General features: G+C 38.5%; 1 protein-coding gene across 1 annotated transcript; it reads left to right on the plus strand.

The window, feature by feature from the left end:
- Positions 1–14,322: 14,322 nt before the first annotated feature.
- Positions 14,323–15,216, plus strand: LOC127983520 (uncharacterized). The gene has a single exon (XM_052585713.1). It carries the CDS (start codon positions 14,323–14,325, stop codon positions 15,214–15,216), a length of 894 nt encoding a protein of 297 aa, XP_052441673.1.
- The last annotated feature ends 1,509 nt before the right edge of the window (positions 15,217–16,725 follow it).

The raw sequence follows: 16,725 nt of genomic DNA on the forward strand, positions 1-16,725 counted from the left end.
CTCTTTAAGTTGTTTTAAACGTCTCAACCGTGAAATTCAACAGTTCTGATTAAAAGTAGGGGTTTTATTTATTTAGGCTACTCACCCACCCAATATTTTCCTCCAAAATGCATGACGTGTGGTCTAATTAATAGGTCTTATTAATAACTTCTAAAAAAGTTATCATTTACCCTGTTATTCAAAAATAAAGGTTAAACGCAAAATAAACTTAAAGTACCACAAACATATCATAAAATGGAAAATAAGGTGTGCTGAAGACTAATAAACTTGCCTTAAATCTAAGGATTAAGTAGGCTATACTGAACGTTGGTAAAAAGAACCTACAGTGCTTAACCAAAGACAAACACTAAAATTACTGTTTTGTAACAAAAATAATAAAGAAGAGGCTAGTTATAGGTTTCATTTTGAATTAGATTTATTATTTTCAAACAAAATTCGAAAATCAAATACATCAAATGTGGTCATACAATAAGACATTTAACACAGCAAAGACAGAAAGTGCGCAAATAGGCCAACAACGCAGTCATTATACAGTGAATTAAACAAACCTGATTTTAACAAATTAACAAGCCCGTCCCAGCTGTGAAATTTCCATCGTCTGATCAAGTGGTCCTGAACATTTCACAATTTTTAAAAGAACTGTTGAACTGTTGAGAACCACTTGGCCAAAGAGGAAGCCACAGGTTACCGAAGAAAAGAAGTGTAGAGTAAACGCCATAGATCGGGGATCCTCTTTCAAAACCTGCTTGGGAAAAAAAGAAGAATTTAAAGCGATATGATTCGCTTTTTAAGGACATCTTTCCACACAGACGAACTTCGATGAACTCATCTCTTTCCAAAAGCACGGTGCTTTTATAGAGAGCAAACGGATGGGGTCTCACTCAGCGCGGCGTGGAATGATGATCCTGCCAGTTGGACTTGTCAGAGAGGTTCTTACCAACGCGTGGGTTAGTTCATCCTAAACCTGCCTGATAGACCGGTTATGAGTGAGCGAGCGAGCACACCTTTCCTTATGAGAAAGTCCCAATTTTTGCTTACTTTTCAAGTTTGCTCAAACGATTGAAATGTCCAATTTGACGATCTGAATTTCTCAATTTTACCTATTTACTCACAAATATTCTATAGCCCTATTATGAATTTAATGTAGGCTAATGAATAGTTAGTAGTAGTTAGTGATGAGTAGTTAGTAGAAGTAAATCATACATACATTTCATATGAGTTTAGGCTGTTCCAACAAGAGTTTTTAACCAGAAGTCATTGGAGAAGAGGGATAAACTGTAATCTATCTATTTATCTATCTATCTATCTATCTATCTATCTATCTATCTATCTATCATGTAGATGTAATGGTGTTAATACAGATTTTTTTATCCCCTTACCTTAACCCATCCAAACCTATCCCTCACGCAATCCTTTCTGCTATTTTAGATTGTCAAAAAATATCATTCTGTATGATTTATAAGCTTGTTTCCTTATGGGGACAAAAATGTTCCACAAGGTGAAAATTACTAGTATTATATCCTTGTCGGGACATTTGTTCCCTATAATGTAGGGAATACTGGGACCACACACACACGTTTGTTTTTGTGAAAAGTGGGGACACCCCATAGGCATAATGGTTTTTATACTGTACAAACTGTATATACTATGGCCCTACACCAACCCTACACCTAAACCTAACCCTCACAGGAAACTTTGGACATTTTTACTTTCTCAAAAAAACTCATTCTGTATGATTTGAAAAATGGGGACATGGGTTATCTCCTCAAATTTCACCCTTGTAATACCTGTGTCATACCCATGTCGTTATACAGAGTTGTGTCTTGATATGTCACAAGAACAAGAGCACAAACAATAACACACACACACACACACACACACACACAGTTGTTAGGTAAAGACTTTACAGATCTATGTATATATGCTATGGCCCTCCATCATATACATTTTTTCTGGAAGCAGAGGAATGATAGCATGTAGTTTAGTTTCACTGTGACCTCAAAGAACAGGTCTGCTGTGTAGACAACAGCCTCTGAGTAGACTTTGCATGTTACAGGACGGCATCTTTACAAGTATATCCTGTAGAATGGCATTCGTGTGTCTTTTTATATGTCCAGAGTGAATCCTTTTCTATGGAATACAGTGATATTAGCTTTAAACTCTTAAAGCTGAACATTGAGGAAAATGTTATTAGCCTATTTGTGTTTCTCAATAGGCATAGTATTTTTATGCTCTCACAGAAATTTTTCTCTCTTATACAATATAATGAAATTAATTTATATATAACTTATATATAACTTCCGATTTATATATATAACTTCCTATTAATCAAAAAATCCTGAAAAAATAAAAAAATATAATAAGAATTATTAAAAAATAATAATAAATGTTGCTAGCACAGCAAATCAGCATATTAGAATGATTCCTAAAGGATCATGTGACACTGAAGATTGGAGTAATGATGCTGAAAATTGAGCTTAATATATTTACAATATTACAGATTTTGCTAAATAAATGCAGGCTTGGTGAGCAGAAGAGAAAAAAAAAAACATAAAAAATCAGGCCACGCTAGTCACGCTTGCATCAGCTGACAGTCAGCTGTTCCTGGTGTGTACCAATCCAGTGTTGACACCTATCACATGCGGTCTATTTCTAAGTCCATTCTTCAGCGTCTCTTCCATCGGATCGCTGCTTGCAATCATCTCCCTCCTCCAAATCCAACTCCTAATCCGTAGTAATCCGATATAATTTATTTCTTTATAGTCTCTCTTCATCATCTCTATCACGTTTCATTTACAACTCATGTAATTGTGAATTGTAATTATGTATGCATATATTGGTTCTGTTCTTTATCCCAGGGGGGTTGTCTTGCTGCTCTCCCCACTCTGTCCAAGCATGGCTGCATGGACAGGCGTGTGGAGTGTTGCCCAGAACATCACCATACCTTCAACACTAACTGTATTCAATATAATTGTCATAAAATATACTTGACGGAAGTGGTCCTGATTGAACTTTCCATTCAAAATATTTGACTTGTACTGTGACAACTTTAGCTGTTACTGAAACATGAAAACCCATTGTGTGTGTGTGTGTACACTTGCATGTGACTGAAGCTCACAGTGATGTCCATGTTTTGGCTAAACTTGCTTGTGCGGTAGAGCTAGTTCCGGTGGTAAGATCAGGTCACATTTCTTTGTTTGTTTGTTTAATGAGAGGCACAAAGAAGAAACCTACAATGTAGTGTGTAAAGTGTGCTGCTTCAATCCTCTATGAGATCAACCCATAATACATATAATTCAGTTCAGTATATCACCGCTCTAAGTGTCCTGACAAAACCTGGGTTGACCTGCTAATAGAATAGAAACAAGAATAACAGTCTACATTGTTTATTTCTAAACATATGTATTGTTATCCTGTGCTGTTAAGCAACCTTAAAATATCAGAAAACAGCAATATGGTAAAAATGATTCGCAAATGACACAAATGCTGTATCTATGAAATCATCATTAGGCCAGTAGAGAAATGGGAGGGAGATGAATGGAAATGTTATCTGTACTGAACTGAACAATAGCTCCTCCACATTCTTCTTCTGTGAGAGGCTCTGTGACATTTTTAGCCTCTGTGAGAGATCTTTAACCAAACAGATCTTTCATGTGCAAAATAAAGGTCTGGATTATTACTGGCATATGCCATATTCAAACCCATATTTGTAGTTACACATTGCTGCGAACTAGAGCTAAGAATTTGGCCTGTTTTATTATTTTTTTTAAGACTTTAAATAGCCATAAACAATAATTTGCTACTTGCTATTGGTAATCACAAGCAGGTGAATTTTTCAGAATTTGACTGAACGAAGAGATGTTGTACAAGATAAGCCATCAATATGTCATTTTTTTTTTTTAAAAAGAAGGACTACATTTTAAATGTGCATAGTGCATACGTGCTAAACAATAATTTTGTCAGTGCTTATTAGTAAATTAACATATGACCTCAGAACTGACGGACACTGGCTAAAGTCGGTACTTAACCCGGTAACAATATGTTCTATGAATATTTTGCTGAAGCTCCATTAAGTTAAGATAACATTACAAGCAAAAAGCTCGGAGAGTGTTTCCTGTTAGGTGGGTATGAACATGTAGACTGAGGATGTGGAAATAAAAATATATGCATTTGTAAATTAATATACAATATTTTTGTTTCGAAAGTTTTATTGAATTTGACTGATTTCGAGTGGGAGACATGCATAAAATGTATAGAGTATTTAACAACTTTTTTCAATATACAACATGCATTTTTAATATAATAATCAGTTCATAATCATAATGATGAGGAAGTGTTCATGATTGTAAGCAGTGAAAGTGTGTGTATTCACTGACTTAATGTGAATTGATGCAGTTGACCTGCACAACGATCCATGTCATTCACATTCACTTGTTTCACTGATCATGAATAGGAATGTGGTAGTTAAAAATTGTGTTTGGAAGCAATGTGTGCAGTCAGTAACACGTAGGTAACACGTAGGGCCGTCAAAATGATTGAAAAACTAAATTTCGAATTTTGCAATCAAATATTATCAAAATTTAAATTATATTAGAATTTAAAAATGCATTATTTCAGTTAGGGTGAAGAAAAGCTTTTGGCTTCTCTTCTAGGGGTCACAAGAGGGTGCATCGAGCATAATATTACTAATGCATGTTTATTCAAAACATTGGAATACACGACTGTGAAAAAAGTGCACAAGATTTAAAATATTTTTTTTTATAAACCAATTCTAATTAAGTTGCTTAAAGAACTATAAACAAAACAGCATCATGTATGCATGCATAGTTTAATGCTAAGACTGGAAAGCCAATCACAGAGTAAATTTTTCATTTAAACATGAGAGGCAGTGGGATGGGGAAAACCCAACATAAAGTCTCAAGATATGTTTTTTTAAAATCACTTTAATTTTACATGGCTTGCTAAAAATGCAGCTGTGTTGTGCGAGACGCCAGTGTAATGGTGATAGATGTCTAGAAAATGTGTGAAATATGCTTTCTGTATGAACGGCTTGGTTTCAGTTTTGATGTAAACAAGATCTTCTCCACATTGATGTTCTCTTTTTCAGCAGTATTTTGATTGAACATTTCATGTGAAAAATAAAGAAAAAACATAGACGTGGTCTAGTGGCTTCATCTGGATAGGCTAACAAGAACATTGTAATGCAATGACACTTATTTTAATCGCATTTTGTGCACCACTGATAAATGCCAAAGTAAATTTCATCAAGAAAAATCATCAAGAGGGCTTATGAAACGCCATGCACCCCATATGTGCGGTCTCAAAAATTGCCTGCACATGGACGGGGTGCGTAGCTGTAAACAGCGCATGCACGAGGTGAAGGATGATACAGAAGTGGTACTGCTTGTCGAGCTCGTCTGCCTTTTGAAAGCGGAATGTGAAGTATACCCGGGCCGGGCATTAAAGCAGCCTTCTTAACCCACACATTTTTGCATTCGAAAGTGGATTTTTATTGTAAATTCGATTAAAATTCTAAATTCTATTCTTTTTTTGACAGCCCTAGTAACATGTTCACCCTTACACCGGTCTGCCCATGAGCATGAACTCTTGAAGCTCTGCACTTTCCTGAAATGGGGATCAAAACCCTACCATGGACATGAAAAACTATCTGTGGCAACAGTGTTAAAGTAGCCCAATTCCACAGGAAACTGCAGACTTGGCAACACTGGAAGGGTGGTGGGAGCACCAGATCATTTTCATTTAAAGGACATACACATAAACAGTGGGCAAAGAGCGCAGTGGAAAAAACAGGGTCTGGGTCCAAATGCAGGGAAGTACCTTTAATAAACTGAAACAAAAGGCCAACAAGGCAAAACAAGACAGGATCATAACTCGAAGACTGGTAAACCACGTCACATGCAACTAGACATACAAATCGCAGATCATAAGTAACAATTAATTTCACCCAGACAGATTGGTAAGTGAGAGGAGAATATATAGTCTAAGACAATGGGCAACAGGTGTGTGTGTGTGTGTGTGTGTGTGTGTGTGTGTGTGTGTGTGTGTGTGTGTGTGTGTGTGTGTGTGTGTATGTGTATATATGTGTGTGAGTGGGTTAACAGGTGTGAAGAGTTTGTGATCAGATGTGTGGAGTAAAGGTAAAAGATTCCGGGATAATGGGAAATGTCGCGCTCTTGTGGTGAGAGGGAGGAACACCGGGTCTGGACTTATGACAATTTACAAACAAGTAAGAAACAAGTTCAGAGTTGCACTAACTCTCTGTGGGCCAAACTGGTCTATTATTCTATTTCTTAAGGAAAGCTGCTATCAGGGGGCATTGATGTGACTGTGAATGTGCCTTGGGTATAATTAGCTATCTTTTTTTTGTTTTGTTTTTTGTTTGCACTTTACTACTTGTATGCCCTGATATGATCTGACAACAGCAAAATAAACATACACCTGTAAAGAGCATTTAAACAGATTATTTTCCCACTGGTACTTTGACTAATTTGTTTGGCTGGATGAGAGGTTGTTGATGAGGTTCAAAAAGAAGAGTCTGGTGTATTCAACTCCCTTTGAGAATGACCTGAATGACTTATTCCATCTCCTTAGTTTACAACAGAACCAGACAACAGCACATTTACACAATTAGCGATTTGTATTTTGCTGAGTCATCAAGACATTTTATGAATATATCTCTATATAAGGAAATATTTAAAATGGTATGTCCGGCTGTAACATTTTATGAAAAATTTAAAATGAAAAAAAAAATTATGTTATACTCAGAAAGCAGAGTTTCATTGTGGAATTTTAATGCTACTTCAGATGTTATAACTAATGCATGGCAAATATGAAAATGAAAATTCAATTTTGTCTAGATAACATCACACTAAACACTAAAAATGTAACTGTTTTGTTATAAATGCTAAACATGCACACAGCATTTTGATGTCTGCTTAAGATTACATTTAAATTATTAATGTTTTTGAATATTAACTTTAAGTGAGTGATTGATGAGGGGAAGGTAATCTAATTATCTAATTATCTAAATGCAAAAATTATTCCAACACTATATTCAAGGGGTAAGATATTTCCTTCAGAGATTTCCTCCTGCTTTATTCATGACAAAGCTGCTGTTTTTCACCTGTGTTATTAAAATAAACTGAAATGTAGATTTATTTAATAAAAATAATATTTTCAGTATTTAAAGGGGTGCTATTATGCTGTTTCACTTTTTCAACTTTAGTATGTTGCTTTTTGAGCGTGAAAAAGATCTGCAAAGTTACAAAGCTCAAAGTCCAATTCCAAAGGAGATATTTTATTTGACAGAAATCACTTTTCAAAAACTACAACAAATGGCTCATTTGGACTACAACACATATTTTCCGACATATGGGACGAGACCTGGTTGAGCTGGACAAAAGAAGGCACCAAGTGTTATAACTATGTCGGAGACACGCTTGCTTTCCCAAAACAGACAAACTTAGAGTGGTTACAATCACCTGGGTTTAAATTGTGTTCAAATTGATTTGATTTTGATGCAATGCTATGGTATGGACAGGGGCATGACATTTCCCAACCAGGTGCCGAGTGCTGCCAATCACAACACACACAGGCCCAGCTAACCAATCACAGCACATTTCCTATTTCAGAAGGCGGGCTTTCATTTGATACAGGAACTATTTGAGCTGTTCATGCCAGACTGGGGGAGAGAGATATTCTAATAATGTAAAATGTGTTAAAAAGAAAAAAAAACACAATCTTGTATCAGAGCCCGTTCTAGTACACCCCCAATACAAAATCAAGAATTTGTAAAAGAGCATAAAAGGACCCCTTTAAAAAAGATTCTGTATATATTTGTAACAATTTTAACATATATTTTTATATGTAGCAATATATTAATTTAAATTTATTTAAGTCATCATCAGGCCCTAATGAAGTCTGTTGAGGCGCCGTAGTGGGTTGATAACTATTGTACCATAATCATTTTGTATCACTAGTTTTTATGACAACTTAAAATGAGATTGGAGATTTTACTTTTAATAAAAAAAGCATAATCTAGAAAATAGTGATATTTTAATGGTGCTCTAAATTATTTGCAAAGGAGTGGCCCAATTTAATTGAATTCATCCAAAATGTAATATTTCGTAATAAAATATTTATTTGATCCCTTGCTGATTTTGTAAGTTTACTCACTTACAGTACGAAGAAATTCAGGGTCTGTAATCTTAATGGTAGTAACGGTAATCTTTATTTTAATGGATAGAGACAGAATATCAACCAAAACATCCAGAAAAAAAAACACATTACATAAAGGTTAGAAACTGATTTGCATTTCAGTGAGTGAAATAAGTATTTGATTCCCTAAAAACCAGCAAGAATTCTGGCTCCAACAGATTGGTTATGAGTCCATGTGGAACACAGATTAGTCGTGTCACTTTAAGAAGTTACTCCTAATGTCAGCTGGTTAGGTGTATAAGACACCTGTCCACACAATCTGTATCTTCCATCCCAACATCTCCCCCCACCATAGGCAAGACCAAAGAGCTGTCAAAGGATGTCAGAGACAAGACTGTAGATCTGTACAAGGCTTGAATCTACAAGACCATAAGCAAGAAGCTTGATGAGAAGGACACAACTGTTGGTGCGATTATTCGGATATGGAAGAAATAAAAAACAACCATTATTCTGCCTTGGTCTGGAGCTCCATGCAAGATCTCGCCTCATGGGGTCAGGTCATGTGAAAGGTGAGGGATCAGCCCTGAACTACACAAGAGGAGCATGTTAATGATCTTAAAGGTCCCGTTTTATGCACTTTTTTTGAAGCTTTGATTGTGTTTACAGTGTGCAATATAACATGTGTTCATGTTTCTCGTGTAAAAAAAAAGACAGTATTTTTCACCTTCAATTCATCTGTATACAGCTGTTTTCACTGTTTTAAAAACGGGCTGATATCTTCCTTGTTCTATAAAGTCCCTCCTTCAGAAATACGTAACGAGTTCTGATTGGGCCAGCGGTTCCTGTGTTGTGATTCGACACCAGCTTACAGCACGCTGCCCTCCTGCAAACGCGATTGGACTAGTTTTGGAGTAGTTTTCAGAAGCAAGTGGGCAGCAGCATGTGCAGGAGATGTATTTATAGTCACAGGAGCGTTTTTACTGACGAGATGCGCATGAAAATCGCATTCGTTTTTTTGTACAGCCCTAACATCTAGTTAACAAAGCTAAACAGCGTTGCCAACTTAAATAATAAAATACACTTACCGGTTGTGGTCCATAAACAACACCTTCTCCAGACAAAGAGGGAACTGCTCCATCTTTCAAGAATAATCTTTGTGCGAATCCGGCATTAAACTGATTGAGATTGAGAAAGTTGTCCTCAGCAAGCTGTCCTCAGCAAAATTTGCTGCACATAGTTTTACATGTGGATTATAATTTTCTGGAACCGAGTTAAACATAAATTGTAACCATTAATCTCCAAGTACAGCGTCCCTGGGAAGCCCAAACAAAGATGATTGGACTCAGAGATGAAAATGACAGCGTTTCAACGACATTGTAGTGTTGATAAATGTTATTTCATAGCTGATAAATGCTATAGCCCTTTAAGGGTGATGTTACATGGGAAGGTGGGAGTGGTCGGGGCACACCAGTGTGCACGTCTGTAAGCCAGGGAGAGAAGGAAAATAAACGAGGAACACGTTCGGTTAAATCCAGTCTGTATTGTGTCAGTTATTGACAAATCTACATGGTGTCAGAAGAGGTCGAACATGGCACAAGGTCTCCGCCGTATTGATCCGCTCATCTTCGACGAGCACATTGCTGACAACTGGAGCAGTGGATGATGTTTCGCAGAAAGGTGAAATATTCACAACAGTGCAACTGACTCACGGGCTTGGCCAATTGAAACTAGAGGTGGACACAGGTGCCAAGTGCAACGTTATATCCGCCCACCAGTTACATCTCATCGCACCCTCAGCTCACATAAACAATACTGAAAAAGTCAATCTTATTGCATATGGTGGGCAAACCATCAATACTGAGGGCACAACGATACTAGATTGCGAACAAGGCCAACTAAAATTCCATGTGGTAAATCGCAATGTCAGACCACTACTAGGATTGCAAGACAGTATAGCTATGGGTTTGATACAGTTAGGACCACATGTGCATGCTGTACAAAACCAAGAACCAGAGGTACAAGAGTTCAGTGATCTGTTTGACACCACAGTGCTTGGCAAACTGCCTGTTGTTTATCACATGCGATTATACATGTCAATAGCGCCCTCTGTCTGTGCACCTAAGAAAGTGCCCATAGCAATGAAAGGGAAAGTCATGGCAGAGCTTGAGAGAATGACTACATTGGGTGTAATCACCCCTGAAACCGAAGCCACTGAATGGGTGTCTGCCATGGTCGCTGCCAAAAAGAAAGATGGCTCTGTAAGGATCTGCATAGATCCAGTGCATCTCAACAAGGCACTCCTAAGGCCCCACCATCCACTGAAAACCATTGAGCAGGTCATCGCTGACATGCCGGGTGCCAAGGTTTTCAGTATTCTCGACGCAAAATGTGGATTTTGGCAAATCCCCTTGGACGAGGCATCCTCGAAGCTGACCACATTCATGACACCCTTTAGCAGGTACAGATTCCTGCGCATGCCGTATGGAATTTCCACCGGCAGTGAAGTGTTCCAGCGATCCATGGAGCAGCTCTTTGATGCACAACCATGTCAAATTGTGGTAGATGACATACTAGTCTGGGGCTGCACACTACAGGAACATGATGAGCGACTGAAACAGGTACTCCACAAAATCCGCAGCTGTAACATGAAATTAAACCCCGACAAGTGCAAATTTCGTGTCACCTCAGTTTCCTACATAGGCCATCTCCTGACTGCTCATGGCGTCAAACCCGACCCCGACAAGACCACAGCTATTCGCCAAATGCCAAAACCTGAGGACAAACAGGCCTTACAACGATTTCTTGGTATGACCAACTACTTATCAAAATTCATTCCACAATATAGTGATGTTACAGGCCCTTTACGTGAACTGTTGAAGCAGGATGTGGAATGGTCATGGCATGAGCTGCAGGATGCCGCTTTCCAAAAGCTGAAGGACGCTGTGTCCAGTCCCCCAGTATTGCAATACTTTGATGTCACCAAACCTGTCATCCTTTCAGCTGACGCATCCCAACATGGACTGGGTGCTGTGTGTCTTCAGCAGGGCGCTCCTGTTGCATTTGCTTCACGCGCCCTAACGCCAACTGAATCTCGGTATGCCCAAATCGAGAAAGAAATGTTGGCATTAGTATTTGCAACTAAGAAGTTCCACGACTTCATCTATGGTCGACCTGTCACCGTGGAAACAGATCACCAGCCCCTCATCACAATCTTAAAAAAGCCGTTACACACCGCCTTAGCACGTCTTCAAAGTATGATGCTCAAGCTCCAACGTTACAGTCTCAACGTGATTTATAAACGGGGCACGGAACTCTTTGTCGATGATGCCCTATCACCTGCTCATCTCCCCTCCACTGACCCTCCCCTTTCGGATGACCTACTAGAGGTTATGACACTTCAAGTTCTCTCATCACAGCGGACAGAGGAACTCCGAACTGTTGTAAAATCTGATCCCACATGCCAAAGACTGGTTAACATGATAATGCATGGCTGGCCGAACTCCTTCAAAGAGCTCTCACATGACCTCCGCCCGTTATTTTCCATGAGAGAGGAGTTTGTTGTTGATGATGGACTGATTTTTCGAGGACAGAGACTCCTGATACCACCATCGCTACAAAGTTACTGCGTGACTCAGCTACATCAAGGCCATCCAGGTCTGGCGGCCACAAAACGCAGGGCAAAAGAAACAATGTACTGGCCCACGATGCATGATGATATAGAGAGAGCAATCTCTCGTTGTGCACCTTGTAACGCCCTTAGACCACATCAATCACATGAACCGATGCAACCACACAATGTCCCTGATCTTCCTTGGATGTTCACTGCGGCAGACATATTTGAATGGCATGGAAAAATGCATTTGGTTCTAGTGGACTCATTCTCCGGTTGGTTCGAGCTTGACCACCTACCTGACATGAGAAGTGTCACTGTAATTGCAAAACTTAAGAGACACTTTGCCGTCGACGGCATTCCTCAGACACTCATGACAGACAATGCACGGCAGTTTGTATGTAGTGAATTTTCTGGTTTTGCACGTGCATGGGACTTTGAGCACATTCGTAGTAGCCCATATTACCCACAATCCAACGGGCTTGCAGAACGTGCAGTGCGATCTGCCAAGCATTTGCTAGAGAAATGCCATAGAGAGCACAGTGACATTCAGGCTGCTTTACTCCACCTGCGTAACCTTTCACGCGCTGACCTGCCATCACCTGCCCAACTGCTCCTCTCTAGACGTACGAGAACTTTTCTTCCTGAGCTGAAAGACAGGCTGATGCCCTCTGTATGCAGCAACGTCCAGGCAGCTCTTATCAGGAGGAGAAAGGAAAGCAAAGCATACTATGACCGCAATGCCCATACCCTTCCACCCCTCGAACAGGGTCAGACAGTTAGGATGCAGACAGCTCGCGGTTTCGACAAACTGGCAGTTGTACAGGGCCATGCTGCTCAACCTAACAGCTATGTGGTGACCTCTCAGGGCAGACAATACGTAAGAAATCGACGTCTGCTCCTCTGTGTTCAAGAGCCTGCGTCCACTGATTGTTCAGAAGATGATTACAGACCACTTCCACCAGTGTCACCTCCTACAAACCTCTTGTCATCTACAGTATCACCACCTCAGAGCGAAGCACCTGCCACTGGTGTTGTCGCTCAAACTGCCCAACCTGTAGTGACTCGTTCAGGGAGAGTTAGCCATCCTAACCCACGTTATCAGGACTATGTAACTGGCTAGATATGCCCGTCACAGTTATTACAGTGTTACCTGTTATACTGTTTAGTCATATGTTCAGTTGGTGAGTGTTAGCTTAAGGGAAGGGATGTAGTGTTGATAAATGTTATTTCATAGCTGATAAATGCTATAGCCCTTTAAGGGTGATGTTACATGGGAAGGTGGGAGTGGTCGGGGCACACCAGTGTGCACGAGTGTAAGCCAAGGAGAGAAGGAAAATAAACGAGGAACACGTTCGGTTAAATCCAGTCTGTATTGTGTCAGTTCTTGACAAATCTACAGACATGGTGACAAACACAAACACAGCTCTTCTTTCACAAAAAACAGTTTTAGTGACGTCATTACTGCAGGAACTAGAGGGATGTAGTCCAAATGGGTTGCTTTTTGTAGGCGAATTCTGTTAAATTAAATATCTCACTAAATTAATTAATTACTAACCAGGTCAGAGTTCCGTTTCTCCCAAGACGGTAGGCGGAGATTATTATGCAAAGTGCTCCTAGTGACGTACATAGAGATGGGCAAAAGATTTGAAATCTATAACGACTCGTTTCAGCGATTCAGAGTCGACTCCTTACTTTAGAAGCCAATAACTTTATAAATCGTGTACTTTTTGGTTTAATTACTTTGCACATTGTTTACACTGATGGACAGCTACATCATACACTGTAATACAGGTAATTTTTGATTTCCCATCTTTAAGCATTTACAGAGAATCTGTAAAGAGTGTGAAATTCTGGTGACCAACTACAAAAAAAAAAAAAAACATCTTACCCCTGTGCTTGCCAACAGTGGGTTTCTGCACTTGATACTATTCATGTTTTGCTTGGGGATCAAATACTTATTTCACTCACTGAAATGCAAATGAATTTCTAACCTTTATATAATGTGTTTTTTCTGGATCATCTGCTTGGTATTCTCTCCCTATATGTTAAAATAAACTTACAACACAAATTACAGACCCTTCATTTCTTTTTAAGTGCATGGGCAAACTTACAAAATCAGCAGGGGTCAAAACAAATAATTTATCCACGGTATAAATAAATCATAACTTTGTTTTTTATATTCAAATGGATATCGTTATATGTGCAGTAGGATAAGTACATTTGTCCACCCCCACACCAAACACATATCTCAGCATATTTTTTTATTTTAGCATAGGCCTGGTGTAGGCCTGGACAAGCTGCCACTGCCATTAGTGTAAAAGAAAGTTTTAAACAAACTAACAAACATGTCATTAAAAAAAAAGCCCAAGGTGTTTGACATCAGTTCGGATCAGTAAACAAATAGCAGCCGACTTTTGTCCCTAGACAAGGCCACACAACACCTATCACATCACTTGGGGGTCAGACATGATTTCTCTCTCCTTTAAAATTGCTTTCCACTCAATAAACCAGATCTGAGTTGTTGACTTAGCATGAACGCCCAGACTCTCTTCGCAAACGCCACCGTTTCTCGCATTCAACTCTCTGTTGACTTCTCCGAACCTGGACACTACATCCTATATGCTTACCACATCATATTCTCCACAAGTGCGGTTCTGCTCTCAGGATCTGTAGTCATCGGGATCCTAAAAACGAAGCATCTCCGAATTCAGAACAGATTCATGTTTATGCTGAGCACAAGCATGAGTGACGTTATTACAGGCCTGTCCGCTTATTACTCGGGTCTTTTTGACGTTCAAGAGGGATTCCCATCCAGAAACGGAACTTACAATATTTTACCGTCTTTCCTCGGTGTAAACCTTTTAGTCTTCATGTTTGCTCAGTTTGATAGATACTGCGCCGTGTGTTATCCTTTCATCTACGAGCGCTTCGTCTCACGCACTGTAGTCATTTGTGTCTGTTCGTACTGCTGGTTCCACGCTTGCGTTCTGTTCCAGCTTATTTTGAATTTGATCCCAGTTATACTAAGTAACAAGCTATTTGCCTTCAGCATCGCCATGTTACAAATTGTCGTGTTGACCAATGTGTTGATGACGATTAAACTGTTCTTCGTTGCCAAACATCAAGTTGCACGAGACCCGCCAAGTGCGGAGAGAGACAGCAAGGCAGAGTCTATAAAGATTATAATAGTCGTCGTTATTAGTTTTTTAATCTTCTGGTACCCCGCTTTTATAAACATAATTGTAAAGCAAGTTTCTAAATACGGCATTTATTCTAAAAACGACGGCTCGAACCCGTTTTTAATACTGGCTCGTTTCAATGCACTGTCTACTTCGGGGCTATACATTTGGGGCAGTCCGTCTTTACGCACTGCTGTGTGGCGCATCGGCTGGTACAAGGTTTTAGAACAGTGCAAAAGAAGGTGATTGACATGTTAAATCTTTAAAACCATAAGTGCATTTTAAGCAGGGAATTTTTACTCTGTAATCATTCTCCTCCCTTTTTTCTCCTTTCATCCAAACAGAATTAATGTTCACAACGGAGAAATGAAGATATCAGAGAAGCCATAAGTCCTGAGATAAGAATCTAAAATATGTCAAAAACCTGTTAAATATCTGCTTCTGCTTTCAGCCTCTAAGTGCCTCTAAAATTAGCTTTTTATTGGGCTCCTATGTTTAGGTTCAGTAATTTCAATGTATAGGTCCCTTTGTGAGTAAAATAACTGAACAAAATTATAGAAGCCTGAAATGCTCTATAATAATAAAAATGCCCATTTTAGAGGAAAATTTCAGATGGCACTTGGAGGCTTTTGCATCTGAACTCTTCACACACACACACACACACACACACACACACACACACACACACACATATATATATATATATATATATATTCAACTTTTAAATAGCTTAGGTGTGCGATCTGCTAACTGCTAAAGTGAAATTTAAGTGTAAAGCTTTTTTTAACCATTTCTATAATTTTCGGAAAAATTCAGACGGCCCTTTTGCATCTGAACTCTTCGTCCATATGCAGTATATATATATGGACCAACATATATTTTCCACTTTTAAATCACTTAGGTGTTATGTCTGCTAACTGTTAAAATGTACTGTAAATGTAAAGCTTTTTTGAACCATTTGTGCAATTTGATAGATTATTTTCTGCTGCATGTATTGCTGAATAAACAACTTAATCAACCTCCATTATTTTTACCTGAATTGACCTAATAATGTAACCAGCTTAATGTAGTTATGTTGAATATGTTTGTTTTTCTACATTATGTTTTATGTTTGTATTTTTATAGAGTGTTTATGTGGGATTATCACAAAAGAATTGATATGGTATCAACGGTCACAATCACATTATAACAATTAAACAATCACATTATATCACAAATTGATTAAAAAAGAAAAAAGAAAATTACCAAAGCTGTTTGTGTAGCAATTTCTTTTTTCAGCCACTTGGTGGTGATGGAGACAATGAAACTGCAAAATTGCACAAAGACCAGTGGGTTGCACTAGACTAGCATGTATTAAAAGCCAGTTCATCTTTACAATATAATAAATATGAAAACAAAGGTCAGTTAAAATACTCATATTATTTAGGATGTATGGGGTGGTATAATATCACCAAAAATAAAATTCCAATTGCATTTCCAAAGAAGTACCACAACACAAGAAAAGAGTTTTAACCACTTTTCATTTTCATAAAATATAATATAAAGGACTTGCAATAATAAGGAAAAGCAATCAAATATTTTGTCAATCTAGATTGTGTTATCTAAAAGCAAAAGATTGCAGATACATTGGGATAAATTCAACTCAACACCTATAACAGAATAAAGACTCCATACAATAAATTATTCAGTTTTATTTCTGGTTATATTTTGCTCCCATAGTAAAGGCATTATTTGTTTCTAAGTGAAGCAGACTTT

This window comes from Carassius gibelio, chromosome B20 (genome assembly GCF_023724105.1).
Source record: "Carassius gibelio isolate Cgi1373 ecotype wild population from Czech Republic chromosome B20, carGib1.2-hapl.c, whole genome shotgun sequence".
Classification (NCBI taxonomy): domain Eukaryota; kingdom Metazoa; phylum Chordata; class Actinopteri; order Cypriniformes; family Cyprinidae; genus Carassius; species Carassius gibelio.